The sequence below is a fragment of the Heteronotia binoei genome, chromosome 6 (genome assembly GCF_032191835.1).
Source record: "Heteronotia binoei isolate CCM8104 ecotype False Entrance Well chromosome 6, APGP_CSIRO_Hbin_v1, whole genome shotgun sequence".
Taxonomy (NCBI): domain Eukaryota; kingdom Metazoa; phylum Chordata; class Lepidosauria; order Squamata; family Gekkonidae; genus Heteronotia; species Heteronotia binoei.
The window spans coordinates 26,064,292-26,085,729 of record NC_083228.1 but is presented as its reverse complement, the minus strand read 5'-3'; the positions used below and the strand labels follow the sequence as shown (position 1 = coordinate 26,085,729).

Genomic DNA, 21,438 nt, shown 5'->3' with positions numbered 1-21,438 from the left:
AGACTTTTCCTTTTCGCGCCCTTGTAAGCACGCCTTCACCTCACGCAATAGCCTTCCTTAGCTGCCATTAAATTTAAACTCGGGTCAAAAATGAACGCGGGGCCGACATGAGGTGTTTAGACAAAGGTTGCCAACGTCCGGAGAAAAGACCGAGATAGGGTTACCCTGTTCTGGAAAGCGAAGAAAAGGACATGTTTCCCGACTGACTGCTTCAAACAAGTGATTACTACGACAAATCTCGTTTTAAATACCCCTGCTGTTTTAAGCTGTGATGATTGCAACTAGATAGGAATAGCCCTAACTTTCCAACCCCCAAAGACATTTTCATCAGGTTTTTTTAAGCCCAAAAGAGGACGAACACACACACAAAACATGCTGTCTAAAAAAAAGGATATCTGATAACGACTTAGGAGCTGCGAGAGGGCACGCTTACAATATTACACTTGCCCAGGGTCACCATTTTCTCCTCATAAGCTCCTCTTTATCGGCTATCCCCCTATCAGCAGCTGGGATGTGTGAAAGAGAGGCTTGCAATCTCGTTCTCTAATATGTTTAAAACCTTACTTATTCTAAACTCTGTAGCTTGCCAGACTAGAAACATGGCAGCAAACAAACATAAAAACGTATAATACAAACCTTTTAACATGTAAGTGGGTGGCATCGCCCTCCCACACAAAATGGGTCTCAGACTGTGTAACCCCCCCTCCCTCCGTTTTAGACAGCCTTAAATTCTTGCAGTTTATTCAGCTCTACTGAATTTCTTTCTTTTCCTCCTGACAATTGCTAGCTCCTCCTCTAAGCTGTGGAGTCTTGTGAGCAAAAACTCTGCTTTGTGAGCTACTGGCCTCAAAAGTTGTGAACTACTGCTCTGGGGCCATTTTTCCTGAGCTAAGACAAAAAATGTGTGAACTGGAGGCTAAAAAACTGTGAGCTAGCTCATACTAACTCAGCTTAGAGGGAGCTCTGCTCCTCGCTTGGGTTCCTTCTAAACAGTTTCTCCCTCAGTAGATGTCATTCTTTATTACAATTTACCACCCCCAATTTGCCACCTTTCTTTCTCCCCCCCCCCCCAGATATACGGTAATCTTCCCATTCACAGGCTGCACACTTGAACTTGTTTGATAGAGGCTGTGGGGCAGAGATAAATTCCATAGCATGTCTGAAAGGAGCTTATACCGAACTGGGTCATCACACCTTTAGCCTCTCTCTTATTCCCAACTGACAGTGGTTCTCTCCAAGATCTTGGTCTACAGGTCCTACTCAGTCCTGCTACGTGATATTATTACAGCAGGGACCTTAAGCATCCAAAACATATTCTTTGCCACTGAACTGTGCAACCTTGACATGGATATGGGCATACCCTATTATGGAGGCACGGTGACAGGCAAAGCCGCCATGCTCAAGAGCACTGCTTGGGTTTGCAGTCAAAAAGCATACCCTTCAATTAATACTCTCACCAATTAGTCTTTTCCCATCTTTCTTTCATCTCTCTCACTTGTCTATATGCTATCTTTAAATTGTTGCAGTTTATTACCTTCAATGTGGTTGAATTAATGCCATAGGTCTCTATTGGACAGAGCCCAGGCCATCACTACAGTTGAACAATACAGCATATATTACACTGTGGTTTTGTATAACCTAGAAGCCACCAAGTCACTTGCCATGGATGGTATTGTGGTTCACTTAGGACTATGAGCTTGGCCAGTTCTTCAAAGTATTTACGTACTTTGAAAAAGAATCCAAAAGACCAACTGCATTTCATTTCATTATTCTGAGGTCAACACAATAATTTCCATTTGTAAAAAAGGGCCTGCTTTAAATTTAGTTTCCAAGAAGAATAGGAACAATGCTTTTTCATATTTGGAAGCATAAAGAACTGTTTGGCTACCATAAAACTTCCATGTTTGGGATGGTTATTCAAATCAGAGCACTTTGTTTTGGAAAAAAAAAAGCCTTGTATCCCTCACTGTCACCACTGCACTACAATTTTGGAGGAAAACACTTTATTTCTTAATAGTGTTGGAAGAGCATCTTTTAATATGAGGGGGAAGCATTCAGTGCGTTTACATAGTTTCTCCAGTATTGACGTCAGGACCCATTTTGGTTTTTCATCTCTTTCTTATGAGATTTATATGGTAATTAATTACTCTGTTGTTTGATGTGAAATTTCAAAATTGTAAGCAGGAAAATAACTGCAAGCATTTTTTGTTTTAGACCATTGGATCTAGATTTTTTGTCTCTGAGGAAACGTATAAGAACCAGACTAATAATGGATAAGTCCAAGAGAAGCAGCCATATAAATCTGTAGCAATAAAAAATGCAGTTTGTTGAGTCATTATGCTGAATCAATTTCACAGGGTACCCCCCAAAATCTGATATTTTGGTACAGGTAGAAACAGTTCTTATTAATTTACTTTATACTACATATAATGTTATAAACCCCTTTTGTTCCTCCCCGTTTTTTTTAATTGAGAAGCCTCTAGGGCTGCCAGAACCCTGGTGATAACCTGGGGGGAGGGGATGGGGGTTAGAGTTTCCTAATCCAGGTAGAGAAACCCCTGGAGATTTGGGAATGGAGCCTGCAGAGGACAGGGATCTCAATGGGGTACAATGTCATAGTCTACTCTCCAAAGGATCCATTTTCTCTAGGGTAATTGATTTTTGTAGTCTGGTGATGAGCTGTAATTCTGGGATATCCCCTCAGATATCCCCATCTGGAGGTTGGTATCCCTTGAAACCTCCAGCTCTTTCGGCTTTCTTCGCACTGAAGATTTTGCAATCTCATGGTATTTTTTGGTTACTTCTTTTTGTACATTTTCTTGTTCTGTTATATCCTTTTTAAGGTAGAGGGACCAGGACTGTAAACAGTATTCTACATGGGACTGCACCATAGATCAGAGCACATCTGTTTTAATGATACCTTTCTAATTATTTTTGTATTTATTGTTGTAATCCAGGGTCATGACTGTGTAAGGAAAAAAGTATGGTGTATAAATAACTACAAATAAATAACAGCAAGGTTAATTTATCTGGAATGGATATAGTAGACATCCACTAGGCCAGGGGTGTTGAACTCATTTGTTACAAGGACCAGATTTTACATAAATGAGACCTTGTTGGGCCAGGCCATGTCTAACTGGGCCATGTGTATTCCTATTTAAGATTAGGCAGCAGAGATATAAATTTTATATAGGACACAGAGAAACACAAATAATTTTTTGAAAAAAACAAAACATGCTTAAAACATTAGCACTGGTGGGTCTTAAAGGTGCTTTCTTATTATCTCTCACATGTGATCCAGGGAACTAGGCAAAGGAAACTGTGGCTCTTTCCTTCCTTCCCCAAGGGACCAGGAGGGGGGAACTTCAGCCAACAGAAGGAAGAGAGGCTTGACTCAGTAGCTCTGCTATGCAATTGAGAGAGCCTGGCAAAGCTAGCTCTCCTTCCCCCAACTCCTCCCCAAGGGAGGAGCTTTGCTCTATAACTCCTGTGCAATTGAGCAAGCCTGGCAAAGCAAGCTGTGATGCAGAAAGAAGCAAGAGAGAGGGAGAAGGAAGCAGATGACAGCCATTTGCTTGGGGGCCTGATAGGAGCCCTCCAGGGGCCTCATTTGACTCCCGAGCCTCATGTTTGGCACCCCTGAACTAGGCAAAGACATTGAATGCAAATTATTTTCAATGTGAGTAGAAGACACAACATTTTTATTTAGGTGTCCTTGTAAACAATGAATGGTTACTTACAGTAGTACATTTCAGCCATAGCACAAAATGATGTCTAATGTGTTGTTTTCATGTCAGTTTTAAAGTGTTAAACTCACTATGAAGTCATTCTACGATAATTACATCCTCCACATATTCATGTGTGGAATATGCATATTCATTTTGCATTTGCCTCTTTTGGAATGGAAGTCTAATTGCACATAGAAACATTTCTCTTGTATCCAAGGCTCATAAACTAAAGCACTTAAGCATCCATATCCGGCATATCAAAGTCAAATCTGTGTTTGTAATTTTTGAGAAAAAAATATTTTCAGTTTCAAGGGCACCAGCAAGAGTTTTCAGAAGTCAGTAAAGAACAAGATTTTCATGAATTGCCACTTTGGGGGGCAGGGGGTAGTTAGCTCTTTGTAATACTGATGGACTGATTGCACCTGACCTCTCCTGTATCTCTGCTGCTGGAGGTAAGCATGTGTTACAGAGAAAGTACATTTTTCATGGAGAGAGACCCTGGCAAGACACTCATCTCCAGCAAGCCGCCTTCAGCCTTTCTTGTAACTGAGCTGAGCAACTGGCCTATGGAGAAGTTTAGCACGAAGTTTCTCAGAACTAAGATCCTGTTTTTAAAAAGCTTATTTTGAGCACATACAGACCACTGAAGGCACTGGGAAAGGGAAATACTCGTCTTTCTGTCTTTGTTGCAATGTTGGTCAGCAAAGGTCCTTGCAATATTAGCCTTTCTCACAACTAAACAGCAAGGGAGTATTCATTATATTACAATATATGTCACATTCGTAACACAACATATCAACATGAGTAAGAAAAAGCTACAATCTGAGTTAAGAGTCTTTTGATCGAACGTGGCGCTTTCCCCAAAAACATTTTTAATAAATTTTCAAAATACAAATTATGAACCAACATTCTTTAAAAAAATTATGTCCCTTATATCAATGGAAGGATTGAAATGAGTATAATAAAGAAAACCTAAAAATAGTAATAGTAGTAGTAGTAATAATAATATTGATAATAATAATGTACATGTCTCAAACTTAACTGCTCTGACATGTTATTGACTTTTTACCTTGGCAGATCAAATGACTTTCTACTACTCAATCAGCGGAAGAAGTGGCTGTTGTTAGGCATACCAGGTAAGCAGAAACTCAGTCATTTTTGCTAAGGCATTTAAATACATTTATTTGGCTCAAGATTAGGTTTTATAAATATAAAAAAATAGCTCTGCAAGTCAAATACATGATTTGTGTTTGAAATTATCTAGGTACATTAAAAAGCCAGTTGGATGACCAGGAAACAGAATACAGGATAAGCCTATACAGATATAATCAAACTGGATTCTTAATGGCTGTGGATCGCTAAGGACGGGAGGAAACAAATTCTCCATGTAAAGAAACAGCTGTCATTAGGTGGAAAGTATAAAGTGCTGTCCTTGCAGACATTGTAGCAATTAAATTTGTGAAGCATCCATCAGCATACGCTACATGGGGCAAATAGAAAGACCATCCATTCTGGGGTACAATGTCCAGGTCCTTTCTGCCCACCATAAAGTGGGATATTAGCCTAACATTTATCATCAGCCTTATGAACATTGTTTTAGCTGGCAAGCCCAGACCAGTTTTTCTGCTGAACGGAGTAAGAATATGAGGGGGAGAGGGATGAGATTCCTCATTTGACCCTTTAAACTTGAAGGACCTTCTAATTTTAAAATAAACAATGCCATCTTTAAAACTAGATATATAAAGCTGTGCAAGAAAGTCTAAGTGCTGCATTCGTTCAGAACATTCATTCAGATTCTTTTATTTTTTTGTTCCCATTTTCATTCTTCGTATGCTGAAAACTGCATCAACATTGAATACTGTCATATTTTTAAAAAGATAAAGTAAAGAATTGCTAGGGAAGATTAACTGCAATTCAGTGCAGTGTGAAATTGCATGAAGTAGATTACACAAATAAGATGTTTTTGTTTCTACAGAACCTGAAGGCAGAATTTTTTTTTTTGCGATGTGTGTTTTTAAAAGAAACGAGTCAGTTGCTGCTTCAGACCAACAGGTCGCCCACCTGGCAGTAATGCAGTGTTAGAGTGCCCTCAAGTGTTCTTTTTGCAGACTGCAGATAGAGTACAGCAAATAAGAGCTCTGTGATGGAAATGGGTGGCCCTATCATAAAGTACAGCTTTAAGCAGCTGTGACAAGTGATCTATGTGGGAAAGGAACAAGTTGTTTCCCTTAGGTACTGGGAACAGAAATAAAATGACAGCCTTACTTTATAAGAAGATAAATCATGGGAAAAATTGGGATGAGTGGCACTGCAAGAGTATTATTTGAGCCTGAAACAATGTGAGTTTAAGAAGCACTGTAGGATAAAAATAATATTTTACTCCCCCCGCCCCCTGGGAGTATGCAGAGAACATAAATTACAAGTCTGGTTAGCCTAGGCCTGTGTTGGACAGTGGGGGTGGCCTTAACTGGGACGGGTAACTTTTTTCATTATTTCAAGGTTTTTATCATTCCCAAACCTGCTTTGTTATAATCTTTCCTGAAATTTGGCAATCCAAGTGGGTTTATGTGCCATGTGGAAGGAAATGTTCATAGTTTTGACCAACTATGCCCTCTTCAGCACCATTTAACTGTTGCCATCTCCTGATGCCCATCATTTTCCCTGTTGCGCCACTGGAGGGCTTTTTGTTGGCTTTAAAAAAAAAGGTGGTAGTTGCTTTATCTCTATAGCATTATGTCCCATCCTTTCAAACCCCTCTTGCAACTGTATGGCTCCTCCACTGGAGGGTCCCCAATCTGTCTCCTTTGTTCACCACCACTCTGAGCAAGTAGTAGCATTGCTGCTGGTATTTTGGCTTTTCCCCCTTCTCCCCTAACACAGCATGCAGAGCAAAAGGGAGGGGGAGAGTCTTCTTGCAGCCAGCCTTCTGAGCACCCAACTTCAGTTCAAGAGGTCTCTGTCTCTCTGAGAGAGGGGCACATAAGAAAGGGTGGGGAGAGCAGAGCTGCTGTGACTGCCCAGACGAATTCCCGGCATCTCCAACTAAAAGGGTCCAGGCAAATAGGTGTGAAAAACCTTAGCTTGAGAGAGCCGCTGCCATGGAGAGCCGCTGCCAGTCTGAGTAGACAATACTGACTTGGATGGACCGAGGGTCTGAGTCAGTATAAGGCAGCTTCATATGTTCATATGAAGGGGGGTTAGCTTGTGGAACTCAAGGCAGCTTAAAGTGCCAAGAGCCCAGGGCCACCAAACAGAGCAGCCCTCTGGCCTCCCACAACAACAAACCCTGTGGTGGGCCCCACCCAACATGAAATTCTGGCTACGGCCCTACTTCAGATAGCTGGCTCAGGGTTGACTCAGCCTTCCATCCTTCTGAGGTCGGTAAAATTAGTACCCAGCTTGCTGGGGGAAAAGCGTAGATGACTTGGGAAGGCAATGGCAAACCACCCCATAAAAAAGTCTGTTGTGAAAACATCATGATGCTATAGGGTTGCCAAGTCCAATTCAAGAAATATCTGGGGACTTTGAGGGTGGAGCCAGAAGACTTTGGGGGTGGAGCCAGGAGACACTGGGGGCAGAGCCAGGAACAAGGGTGTGACAAGCATAATTGAACTCCAAGGGAGTTCTGGCTATCGCATTTAAAGGGACAGCACACCTTTTTAAATGTCTTCCTTCCATAGGAAATAATGTAGGGGCACCTTCTTTTGGGGCTCATAGAACTGAACTCCCTGGTCCAATCATTTTGAAACTTGGAGGGTATTTTGGGGTGAGGCACTAGATACTATACTGAAAATTTGGTGCCTCTACCTCAAAAAACAGCTCCCCCAGAGCCCCCGAAACCTCCAGATCAATTCCCCATTATATCCTATGAGAATCGATCTCCACATAGGGAATAATGAAGTGCTCAGCAGACGTTTCCCTCCCCACCCCCATTTCTGGCAACTCTGAAGTGAGGGATTGGCCTCTCTACTCACGAGTTGCTGCCAACTTCTTCAAAGTAACACAGACACACCATCCCAAGAGGAAGCCTTTCAATCGGAGACTGAAGCCTCCAGAGGTGGAAAGTCACATGGTCCTCTGGGGGTGGGGCTTCCCCCTGCCGGCCAGCTGACTGGGGGCGGGAAGGAGCTTGGGGAAGTGGAAGAACCCCCACTGGGACCTGGGGATTGGCAAGCCTATGATGCGATGTCACCCCAGAGTCGGAAATGGCTGGTGCTTGCACAGGAGACTACCTTTACCTACAATTTAGGAGGCTGGCTAAGTTCTGTTCCATTCACATCATGCCCCTGATGCTGCCCAGTTCTGCACTGGCATAGTAGTTACACTGGCATAATGTTGTCAGGATTTGGCACCAGCCCATGTCCAAGAGATGCAAACATAGGGCTTAGTTGCCATCCTAAGCCCTTTCATGCTGCATTTTAGGGTTGTTATGCTATCATCTTTGGGAGGAAAATGGCACCAACTCTCTTCTAGTTTAAGAGATTTCTTTCCTGTTGTGCAGAAGAAGCTTTGTGCTACAGGAATGCAGGCATGTGGCTGCACCATCATGTCTCATCTTATACCTTCACAACTGCTGGTTCTCCCCAACTCATGGACTGGAAGCAAGGAGAGGAAACCTAATTCTGAAGTGGTGGGAAGAAGTTTTCTTGCTCTTTCTGACAAAGGATGTACTTATAGTTCTGTTCTGGAGTAACACAGTGTGGGTATATATACGTGTGTGTGTGTGTATACTTTTTTCCTTTTAAAAAAGGGTTCAAGAAATAAGCTTGAAGGCTGACAGTTTTGGAGTTATTGTAAGCGATGGTGGAGGTGTCGGCTGTTCAGTCTTATGATATTCCGATTGCCATGGCCTTTACTCACAATGGTAACAGAAAATTCTGGCAGCACATGGTGGTGGTGGGGGTTTGGGGGGTATGTTTGAGAAAGGTATGTTGTTTTCTTTCTGGCTTAATATTGTAGAGTTTTGTTGGGAAAATGTGATTTTAATAATATAATTCAGAGATGTTGTAATAAGGTAGGTTCACATCATATATTACTCTTTTTTGGCATATACCTGAAGTGCTTTTGTTTTACTGCTAATAACATATGCATCAAACAAAGTGTTTCAGTAAAACAGGGAATGGATGCAGGGCACTCTGAGAAGGGGGGAAATTGGGGAAGGATCTCATCTGGAATCTATAGAACAAAGTTAGAGTCCAGTGGCACCTTTACACCCAGTACTTAAAGACCACATATGAGGGGTCTTAAAGGTGACAGTGGACTCTAACTTTGTCCTGTTGCTTCAGACCAACACAGCTACTCACCTGGATTTACCTAGAATCTCTAGTATACAGTAGGGTTTGCCCTCTGCTCTGAAACTACCATGTTCTCCAGTGGAACTGATTTCAGTAGTCTGGAGATAGCTGTAATTCTGACAGAACTCAAGGCTCCATTTGGAGGTTGGGAATCCTATGGAAAACCAGGTGCGATATGACATAGTTTGTAAAAATGATCTGATGCATATTTACTCTGAAGCAAATCCCACTAAATTCAGCAGGACTGATTCCCAAGTAACTACAGAGAATTACAGCCCAAGCTGCACAAATTAAGCACTGAAAATACTCTTGTCTGGAAAGGTTCTTTTCATACTTGAGTGACAAGATGGAAGGAGCATTTTCATTCAATCTTGTGGAGGCCTTCTTTCTCTTTAAAAGCTGTGTGATACAGTAGCAGATGCTGGCAGACTCACTTTTCCTCTTTATAGTCATTATAATACTACTATGGAAACAGTTTGTCCCTGTGTAATTCTCACAACTCTCAAAGGCCAAGGAGTCAGAATGGATGTCAGCTGATAGACCTGTTCAAGAGAATAATCTATAGGAGAATTTTGGGATTACTGGCCAATAACATCTCTTCCTATGCACAACTTGCACAATCTACTTTTCCCTTAATTAAGCCACAAGAATAAACACAGAGTTTAGCAAAAACATTTATTATTGAATAATCTTTGCTATCAAGAACAAAATACAAATAAATATCGCCTACTGGTTGCCATATCCACTGGGAAAATGGTGCAGTTCCAAACAGGTAAATCAAGGGTTCACACGCAGCCATTCAGTCAGTTATAAGCACAAACAGGAGTAAAAATAAAAGGTTATGACTGTTTAACTTCTATCCTTTATATAACACCACACTGTAATTAATAAACATAAAAAAGTTAAGAATTCTGGCTTTATCAATCACTCTTTTTCTGTGGACACCTCTTGCAAAAAAGAAGTTTCAAGGCTCAAGATCCAGTAAACTTCTGCTAACATAATGCTCAGGCTTATACATGAAAGTCTGGATTGGCTTGTCATTTTGATTCCTTATTTCCTATATCTTCTAGAGAAGACTCCCTGCTTTCCTACAACGCTTCAAAAGTGTGTTTCATGGACTACTGTGGAGGGGGGATCTATTATTTTCTTTATGCTAGCAGTAAGCATATTGCTCTTTTTGAAATTACATTCAATAATCAAGAAGGTTTCAAATTCACTTAGCGTCAGAGATTTTTGACGCTTGCTGATTCCAGGTCATTATATAAGGAAGCACGAAATGCCCTCACTACTTTGCACTGAGCTTGTATTCGAGACATTCCCCTAAACCACAAAATCTGGCTGCGATTCAGTTCCCGCTCACCATAGTCAATCTCTGCTGAGTCTTCCGCTTGTTCTGCTTCAATCATTTCCTCTTTTGGTAGTCCCTCACCGACTTCCCTCAAGCACAACAAATACCTGTTTGGAATACATATGATCAGCTGTCCCCATAACAGTGTCCCAATACCAAGGAAGACTGACCACAGCCATTGATCTAATGAAAGTTCTGCACAACTAAAGGGCTTCCCTCCAATTTGAACAATGATGACCTGCACAATGAATGTTCCTAAAACAACGCAACAAAAAATGACATTTGTGAATATTCCTTCAAAGACATTTCTTTCCCCGTGGATCTTTCGTGCATTGACTTCATTAAAAACCTGCATCATTACAAATGTATTAAATATAATTGTGTAGTGTTGGGACGGTGGGGCCTTTATGGATGCATTGCGTCCATTTTCAATATCAAACAATTTTTCACCTGCAAAAAGAAGTCCGAAGACAATTACGAGCTGATAAATGGCATGGAACAAAATGTTTTTCAGCATGGTACGGGAGATGAGGGGTTTATTCCTACCATATGGTTTCCGTTTCAACAGAGCTTCTGTTGGCTTTTCGGTGGCCAAGGCAAGAGAAGCAAATGTATCCATGATGAGATTGACCCAGAGCATCTGAACAGCTTTCAGAGGGGAATTATGGGTGATACAGGCTCCTACAAAAGCAACAATTACTGCTACAATGTTGACAGTAAGCTGAAACTGAAGGAATTTGGAAATGCTGTCATATACATTCCTACCCCACATAACTGCTTTAACAATGCTTGAAAAGTTGTCATCTGTGAGAATGATGTCAGAGGCTTCCTTAGCTACATCTGTTCCAGCAATGCCCATTGCAAAGCCAACGTCAGCCTTTTTTAAAGCAGGGCCATCATTAGTGCCATCACCGGTTACAGCTACCACTTGCCTTTGTTCTGAGATGTTGCTGTTAATGATCCCGTCTACCAAGACGTATTTGTCAGTTGGCGAGGACCTTGCAAGCACACGAAGCCGAGGCCAAATCAGGTCGAGCAGCTCTTGTTTAATCACTCCTTCACGACTCCGTATCCGTTTATTAAATTCTTTTCCATCCAGACATAAAAAGTTATCCCCAGGTCGCAAGATGCCACATTTTACAGCTATTGCACGAGCAGTCTCAATGTTATCCCCAGTGATCATACGCACAACAATGCCAGCATGTTGACATTTTCTTATGGCAGCAGGAACTTCAGGTCTCACTGGATCTTCAATACCTACAATTGTGATGCATGTCAAGTCCTTGATAATGTCATCCTCATCATCCCAATCTGGTTCTGAAGATGAGAAATCTCTGAAAGCTAGACATATAGTTCGGAGTCCCTCAGAGGCCATTGGTACGATCACATCCCTTACCATTTTCTCATACTCCTTTTGTGTGAAAGGTACAGGCTCCCCATCACTATCCAATATGCTGCTGCATTTGTCAAGGATTATTTCAGAAGCACCTTTGGTGAACATCTGATAGCTACCATCAGCATTTCTCAAAACTGTGCTCATAGATTTCCTGTCAGAATTGAAGGTGTACACTTTAAACAGTTCATTCTCTGGTATTTTAGTCCTTACAGACTCATAATTCTGTTTTAATTCTACAAGAAAGCCAAGCAAAGCACATTCAGTTTTATTGCCAATATGACAGGGGAGGCCACCACTTTTCTCAGGAGCCAGTATTTTAGAAGTATAAGCACAGTTTACAGAGATTCCTTTCAGCAGATAATTAATAACAGTTGGATGAATTAAATCGGGTGAAGGAATAACTTTATAATGTGTGCCACCAATAAATGCTTGGACTACTGTCATCCTGTTAACAGTTAAAGTTCCTGTTTTATCTGAGCAAATTGCTGTTGCATTCCCCATAGTCTCACAGGCATCCAAATGTCGCACTAGGTTATTATCTTTCATCATTTTCTTCACAGAATAGGCAAGTGAGATGGTGACGGCAAGTGGAAGGCCTTCTGGCACTGCTACAACCAAGATCGTAACTCCAATAATAAAGAACTGCACCATATATTGTACATAAATTGGTGTGCATTCAACAGTCCAAATACGCTTGTCAATAACAAAATTTTGAATGATAAAAGATCCTGTTAGGACAGAAACTGTGATTATAGACATTGCCAAGCCTGCTTTGCCAATCTGAACAGCTAATCGTGTGAGTTTTGCTTGAAGAACAGATTTTTCTTTTTTGTGTGTAACTTTTTTCTCCTTTTCCGTTTTTGTGTTTTCAGAAGCATCATGCTCTTTTTTGTCAGGGGACTTACCTGCTTTTTTAACCTTTTTGTCATTTTGCTTCGTTTTCTCAGTGTCTTCCCCTACCCCAAGTAAAGTGAGAATAATCCCCGTTTGTGAGTATACACCAACGGCTGTGATGACCATTCTTCCAGAGCCTTCCATCACGTGGGTACCTGAAAGCAATATGGGATCCTCTGTCAAAGACTTCTTGACAAGTTCTGATTCTCCTGTGAGGGAGCTCTCATCAATTTTCAGATCATACCCTTGGAGAAGAATGCCATCAGCTGGTAGTAGGTCACCATATTTGATCTGTGCAACATCCCCAACCACTAACTCAGACACTGGCACCTGGATTACCTGCCCATCTCTGATGACTGTGAACTTCTGTTCACTTTCAATGCGATGTTGCAAACCCCTAAATTGTTTCTCTTTACTCCAGTCATTGAAAGCTGTTACCAACACGACACAAACCACGGACAAAAGTATTGCAGCTCCTTCTATCCAGTCGGCTTCTGCTTCTTCATCTGTTTCTTCATCTGCAGAGCCACTTATATGACATGCTGCAGTTTTTCTTCCTGGTGGATGATAAAAAGAAAGTCCCAATGATATAAAGGCTGCAACTTCTAAGACACATAATGTCATATCCTGCAGTGCTTCCCACACTAATTCCAGGAACGTTAGTGGTTTTTTGGGCGGTATATAGTTCTTTCCAAAGATAGATGTCCTGAGAGCTACTTCTGCTTGGGAACCCATTATCCCATCTGTGGGAGATGTTTTCAGCAGTATACACATTTTGTAGATGTCTCCATAATTTTGTTTTATTTTGTTAACTGCATCTTTAGTTCGTAATTCCATCAAATTACACAGCTCTTTGACTGTGATCTTGAAATCTGTTTGTTGGTTTGGAGCCACTTTCATTCTGTTTTCCTGTAAGTTACAAATGAGAACCCAGATTATTATTTTTTAAATAACATTACAACCAATTTGTAGAACATTTTCTCCTTGGATTTATCTATAGGAGCACTTGCATTCATCCTCTGGCACACAAAATGGGAAGATACAGATAGCTTTCCAAGTATACTTTCAGTGCCATTCTAAGCACCCATTTAATCAAACTGACTTCAGTATAACTCTGTTTAAGAGGACTCTGTTCATCTAAGAGATCTGTTTCTCAAGCCCTGCTCTCTGTGCTGCCTCCCCCCAGAGGTGACTTAAGATGGGGCATTTTTCTTTGCTTTTGTGCCAGGGTTGCCAGCCGCCAGGTGGGAATGGAGGATGCCCTGATTTTGCTGGCTCCCACCAGCCATTTGGCAGGTGGGGGGAAGCCTGGCCCCAACAGTCACCACTCAGCATGACATTCCCAACATGATGACATCACGTGGAACTGATGTCATCACACCAGGGACATTGTGCAGTGCACGACATCATCATGTTGCATGTGATGACATTGCCCCACCCTCCCACTCCCAGAAAGTTCTCTTCCACCTCCCATCAGTGAGAGCCTGGGACCTGGAACCCTCCCCCACACCTGTGATCTTGAGACTGATGGACCTGGGGGCCTGATTGGTCATGACTGCTGAGGAGTGTGAATGGAATATCAGCTATCTCCCCCCCCACCCCGGTCACAGACAGACCAAGCCTGAAAAGGCCTATTTCATATTATGAGAATGCCCAGGAACACAGTTCCGGCTGGATTGGTGGCAGGGGATGTGGCCTAATATGCAAATGAGCTCTTGCTGGGCTTTTTCTACAGAAAAGCCCTGTGCAAAACAATGGTGGCATCAGAGGGTGTGACCTAATATGCAAATAGTCCCTGCTGGGCTTTTTCTACACAAAAAACCCTGGATGAGAGCCTTTCACAATGGCAGAATGAAAGTAAATAACACATACCCCCAGATAAATGGAAAAGTTTAGTTGATCTTTATTCACTGCAACCAGTCAGTCTATCTGTCTGCTGTTCTTGTCACAGTAGCAGTTGCTGAGTATCGGGGTGGGTGGGGGGGTGGGGGGCTCTGTTATGAAGACAAAAGTCCGTAGAATTCAAATCATAGTGTACAGAGACCATTTGTTTTGCTAAACTAAATACCTGTAATAGGTAAAGAGGAGTCTCAAGATTTGCTAAGACTGTGAGCAATATATCCCAAGTTCAGTGTGGACAGGGAGAACATCAAACCTAAATATGTCATGTCTTAGCTACAATCTCTTATTGTATTGCTAATATAATTTTCCAGAATTAGTTCTAGGGTAGTACATTAATTCCCTCAAGCAAGTCTCCCACCTACAATCTGAGGTGCAATACAGACATAGGTCTATTGCCTCAGCAGCTGTTTGTTAAAAATTAGACTCCTGATAGGCATTACTAAGCTCTAAAATATTACCAGCTGTCTAAAAACAAGAGGGCACCATTCAACTAGGCCCGTAGCCGGAAAATTTTAGGTGGGGGGCCCCATTGAGTAAAATTTCCGATGGAGGGGCTCCCCGCTCTGGTGGCCCCCACTCTCTTCACTGCTCTGGCAGCCCCACCCCCTTCCATGGTGCCTCCCCCCTCCCTCCCACCCATCTGGTGAAGCACCGGCTCCTGGGGCTCTTTCAAGCCCCCCCGCCGATCAGCTGATCGATGGAAAAAGCTGCGCCGAGGCCGGTGCTTTGGGCGCTCTCTGTACCAGCAAGCTGCTGCAAAAGCACCTGCTGCCTCTGCTGCTTCCTCCCCTCCCTGAGAGGGAGTGGAGGCGGCGGGCGCTTTTACAGCTGCTTGCTGGTCTGGAGAGCGCCTGAAGGCTGGCATAGGAGCGCCAGCCTCAGCGTGGCTTTTCCTGCCGATCAGCTGATTGGTGGGGAGGGCACCTTGAAAGAGGTCCAGGAGCCAGCACTTCACCGGGTGGGTGGGAAGGTGCCACAGAGGGGGGCAGGGGCCACCAGAGTGGCGGGAAGATCGGGGCTGCAAGAACAGTGGTGGCAGAGAGAGCGGGGGCCGCCAGAGTGGAGGAGAGAGTGGGGCTTCCTACCGGGGCCATATAGGGGGCTTTTGGTGGGGAGGCTTCAGGCCTCCATTCAACCTCTGCAAGGCAGCTGCTTTGCCAGCCAGCTGCAAAAAATGCAAGTTTTCCTTCTCTGTCCGTTTCAAACAGTCTTTTATTTCCTTTCTTAAAACCAGCCAGACAAACAAATGGTAGCACTTGGGGTTTGGCCTCCTAGCAGATAGTGTGTGACATGCATTCCAGCCTCATAGGGATGCCAGCCCTCAAGTGGGACTTGGGGATCCCCCTGAATTCAGCTCATCTCCAGACTATGGAGATCAACTCCCCTGGAGAAAAAGGATGCTTTGGAGGATGGACTATATGGCACTGAACCCTACTGTACCCTGCCCTTCCCATGGTCCCCCTCCAAATCTCCAGGTGTTTCCAAACTTGGACCTGGCAACCCTACACCCTACAACCAAGAGGCTAGAGTTGCAGGTCTTCCCTGGCTACTAGCAGGGATGCGGCAGGCTCCATTCCTGCTAGTAGCCAGGGAGGACTTGCAACTCTAGCCTCTTGGAATATCAATTGACCATCAAAGTTCATCAAGCAAGTTCTGTCAACTATCTAGCCGTACAGCAGCCTAGTAAGAGGGCGATTCCTTCCCTATTTTTCACAGATGAAATATTAGAATTGTTTCTTAGAGGTTTTTTTTTTAACATTTTGTGAAATCTATAATTAAATGGACATATGTAAATACTTGCAGCTGAAAAGTAGTTTTTATCTTGCCAGTTTATACAATGAACTTTTGAACTACATTTGCTGTTGATGCAGTAATAACAAGCATTTACCAAATGGAAGTGGACATTCATTTTCAGAGGTTCAAGTATATAAGTATAGTTATGCTTTAACAAAGTATTTCTAAGTCTGTTATCTCCTACAATATATATTGCAGCATTAACACATCAGGAAGGGGCGATAAGAAGAGCTTCTTTTTAGCATTAGTTTCTTTTAAAAAATGTTTCCATATTCTAAGCTTGCCATGTCATCAGGGACTCAGATTCTGGGATGCAGGAGAAAAAGCCTGGGACCCAAGGTGAGGCCTGGCAGTGGCAAATCAGGTGGTAGCGTCTGGTAAGATGGGGAGGGTGTGAATTCTAGCAGTGTCAGACTGAGCCAGGAAATGGCACTTGATTAATTATGTCTGGAATTTCAGGTGGGGATGCCAGTCTCCAGGTGGGGCCTGGGGATCCCCCAGACTTATCTCCAACCTACAGAGATCAATTCCCATGGAGAAAACGGGTGCTTTGGAAGGTGGACTCTATGGCACTTATCTGCTGAGTACTCCATTATTCCCTATGGAGACTAATTCCCATAATGGAGAATTGATCTGCAGGTGGGGCTCTGGGGGGGGGGTCTGTTTTTTGAGGTAGAGCCAAATTTGTAGCATAGCATCCAATGCCTCTCCTCAAAATACCCTCCAAGTTAAAAAAAAATATCTATTTCCCCAAATCCTGACCAATCTAGCACTCTGAACTGTGCCTGAAGGGAATGATTGGCTAGTATAGTTCTTTAAGAAATATGAGATATTTTCACATTGACATATGAGATATTTACACCAATGACAGTCATCCTGTTCTACAACTTGGCATTCAAGTGTCATGAGCATACTGAGACCAATAGTCATATTGGTTCTTGCTGACCTAGCTTGGGGGGAGAATAAACCATAACTATGATGTTAGGAGGGCCACCAAATGATATGGTATAATTCACTTGGAGAACTGAATTGTTTGCTCTTTTGATGACAGCAAAGGTCATCTTGATCCAAGTATCAGAGAAGTGTGAATCTACAGTATTATTTCATAGATATGAGCCAGGTTTAACATCAATGTGAGCCAGCCAGTCACACATTCTCAGTCTAACCTATTATTTATTTTACAGAATTTAACCCTACCTTTCTGTCCTCAGAAGGGCTACCAAGGTGATTAACAAATTAAAAATGTACATAAGTTATATCTTAAAAAAAACATTAAAACCAACAAAACCCACATAATTTAATTTCAAGCTATATTACACATACAAAAACAGAAACATAACAATGAAAACATTAGACTGGGAAGAAGAGATCTCTGCTGGAATGCCAAATGAAACAAAAAATCTTCGCTCACTGGTAGAAGAAGGAAACAGAAGGGAACAGAGGAGTCTCCCTGGGGAGAGAATTACAGAGTTTTGGTACTATGACCAAAAAAAGCCCCACCTCTCAAGGTTTTTGTGAAGATAAAATTTAGGAAAGGAGAATGAAATAAGCCACTTTGGGTTCCCGTTTGGGGAGAAAGGCAAGTTATAAATGAAGTGAATAAAATAAAATACTTGTTCTGTAGAAGAAACCCTGTCAAGAAAGGTGTGAGAGAAGAACCCTTCCTGATCTTACTAAACCATGATTAAAGTATCAGAGATAAATTATATTTTCATTAATTTCTGTTTGGAACCCAGGATGGATCTTTGCTTCTATAACAGTTCTAGGGAAACCATTCCACAATTTGACATTTCTGATGCTAAAAATCAAGTTTAAAAATCAAGTTTACAGAAAATATACATGAAGAAATGACTACACACCCTGCTCCTATTACCCTCACCTCCATTTTCTTCCCATTCTTGTGCTGCTTGCCCATGTGTCAACTGTAAGATTCTCAAGGCACAGTTGAGTCTGGTTGTCATTCTGTAAAGCGCCATGCACACTGACAGAGTTGCCAGCTGGCCTGGAGAACAATGATCAGGTCTTTAACAGAGGCCTAATGTCTGGAAATGGGAGCTGAAGCTTTTCATGGTGCAAAGGTAAACAATATCACCTGGTAAATAGTAGCCCATTAACTTTCTTTTAAAGGGGGAGAACATTTTCCTCCAAGATAGCTGGCAACCCTTCTCATTCTGTGCTTGCCTCATTGGATGATGCTCAACTGTGCTGTCCAGCATTGGACTGTGGAAGAGGAGTGAGTGGTAAAAGTAAAGGTAGGCTGGCTTACTGTGGTGGGTGGTGATGGGTAAACCATAGCTGCTCATTTTAAAGTAGTTGTGCCCTTTTTTTTTACTTCTTTATTTTGTAGGCAGAGCCAAGAAAACAGGAGCATTAGGCTGTTGTGGGTTAAAGATGGAAAGGGAGACACTAAAGAGTTGGCTGAGTGAGAGAAAAGGGGATTTGTTGGTGTGCGTGTGCGGGGGGGAGACAGAAGGAAAATAGTTGTTGGGAATAAGTTCTGGAGGAACAAACACCACAAGATGAAAAGAAACTTCATATCTACCTTCTTCAAAACTTTGCTTTCGGTGGTTTGATGGCTGTCTCAACAGAAACTTTCTGAATTAAGCGTATAGTTTAACTGTTGTTCATTAACTGGACCCTGAATTGTACCTTATAGTAAGGCTGAGGTTCTTTATATGGTTACTGGAAGAGAAGCCCCATGATATTCAGAGGGTCATAGGAAGCTGAATGTATTAAGTTAAACCAAAGCATCATCAACAATAATTGTTTGATTATGTGCTCACCTGATCACAGCAGAGTGTGCCTTAATTTAGATGGTCCACCATCTTGAAGGAAAGACTGGTAATTCAGAAGGGGAAAACAGTGACAAGGGGAGAGAAACAGATTATAAATTAGCACCAATTGTATAACAATGTAGGCTTAACTAATCACTGGAGCTTTTTTACAGGATCAGGTAGTTAAACTTTTCTTACTGAAATGCAGAGAGCTGGATCAAAATTGTTAATTTTAACCATACATTTTGATCTGGAAAGAATGGCGAGAATTTTTCTCTAAAGTAATCAAACATGGTTGGCCTTTGTAATTTTTACATGAGTGATGTTGTGGCTGCTTTATCAGTTGATAGTTTTCATCCCTGGGATCACTGACTGGATCTGTTTACATGTGAATTAGTGTTGGCAGGATCGATTCCTGGCTCTGTGTCTTCTTCAATATCAGCTCAACATGATGATATTCAGCAGGTGAAGCTTATGTCTACATTGTATCTTCCACCCAAGAACTTTTAAATTTCTTTAAGTCAACCCTACAATTTTATGGTTTCTTTTGGCCCATTGGTTTTAGGAGGTTATTAAATCAAATCTGTGTGTTTTATTTATACAGAAATTTTCATGGTCAGACTATCTGGAGGGCGGGATATAAATAAAAAGTATTATTATTATTGTTATTATCTGTGAAGCTGAAGATCAGATTTCCCACTTTAAAAACAACAACTCCCAAACAGTTGCTTAAGAGTGCTGATTGGGGAAATAATGCTATAGGTATTTAACTCTTTCCTTCCATACATTATTCCCCAATTGTACTTCTCTCCCCACCTCTCCTGCTGTGAACCTATCACAACTTATGGGAGGGGGATTTATATTAGGGAAAGAGCACAGGACAGGAAATTGTAGTTGGTTTTAATTTTTTTTAAAAAGAGCCCCCCCCCACAAAAAACCCCAAAAACACAACATGGCAGGTTTATTATATCCCACCAACAACCTTTTGAGCAGTTATCTTTTTCTAATCCGAAAATAAAAGTGTTGCCCCATCAACTTGTTCTTGCTGGTTTTAGTCTGGCAGCCCACACCTTGGAATGAGAACTTGCAGTATATTTTAATTTTTTTAAAAAGTTCTATAAATAACCATAACTAGACCCTCTGGCTTGCTGCTTGGTCCTCTTTTCCTGCTTGGTATCCCACCAACTCTGCATTGGTTCTGCTGTGACTTGCTTGTCTCAGTCTGAAAAGCCCATCCGATTACTTTTTCCTTCTTTTTTAAAAAACAAATTTTATTACAAATGGCATCATTTTCAAGCATTTCAAGCAACCTTCAGTTGCATTGCCAATAGGTCCTAGAAAAACTACCTGTCCTTGTAATAGGGACAATTTGTGGAAATGGGTAAGTGAAACTTTTCATAGAATGGACGTAAACTTCATTATCTGGTTAATAACAGACCATTAAGCCTCATTAAAGGGACAGGGCATTTTTCTTGAGGAAAGCTGGCAACACTTGTAAGTGGAAGACCTCTTAGTGCTGCTAATTGTAAGGGAAGGATAGACTTCAAAGAAGAACTTTTTATAGGAAAAATTTCATTTGCAGAAATTCAAAATATTCACATTGATGACTGAACTCAGCTGAAGTTATCTACAGCTTTAATGATAATAATAATAATAATACCCTCAGAGAGCACACTCACATTATTAGGGGGTAATCTAGAACAGGGAGCCCAGCTCTGGGATCCATGTTTTGTTTTTCTTTGTTTTGAGAAATAGTAGAAGGTGTTGGGAATGAAAGATTTACTGACTGACTGAGAGGATAAAGAGGCATGGAGGATGTCTGCTTCTATACTGCATTATAGAACAGGAATTGAAGTTTTTTTGTTTGTTTAATTCTTGTAATACAAGATGCGCCCACTAAAATTCCCTCGTCTACATAACTTTTAGAAGTACACAAGCCTTGTTAAAAGTAGGCATACATATACAAATCACCAGATACCAAAGGAATCTATAGTCTCTCTATGAAAGGCTCAATAGATCATGTTGCAGTAAATGAAAATGCTACTGAAATGTACTTTAACTGTGGTGGCAATAACAGGATTTTGTTGGTCTTCAGCAGCCTTCTATATACAGTCACTCAGAAATGAGTCTTATTGAGTTCTAAAGGAATTACTTTCCATGAGTACAACTAGAATTGCAACCCTAGTTCTTAGTTTTGTGTAGGGTTACCAGGCCTGACTCATGAAATATCTGGGGTCTTTCGGAGTGGAGTCGGTAGCAAGGGTGTAATAAGTATAATTGAACTCTGAAGAGGGTGGAGTCCGTAGCA

The 21,438-nt window shown here is 41.8% G+C and overlaps 1 protein-coding gene across 1 annotated transcript; it reads right to left on the bottom strand.

Annotated features, from left to right (window-relative positions):
• Positions 1 to 9,683: 9,683 nt before the first annotated feature.
• On the bottom strand, positions 9,684 to 18,595 carry LOC132573577 (plasma membrane calcium-transporting ATPase 1-like). The gene is made up of 2 exons (XM_060241122.1): positions 18,236 to 18,595; positions 9,684 to 13,569 (listed from the first exon to the last, which is right to left on the bottom strand). The coding sequence occupies exons 1-2, from the start codon at positions 18,269 to 18,271 to the stop codon at positions 10,246 to 10,248; spliced, it is 3,360 nt and encodes a 1,119-aa protein (XP_060097105.1). The 5' UTR covers positions 18,272 to 18,595; the 3' UTR covers positions 9,684 to 10,245.
• Between the last annotated feature and the right edge of the window lie 2,843 nt (positions 18,596 to 21,438).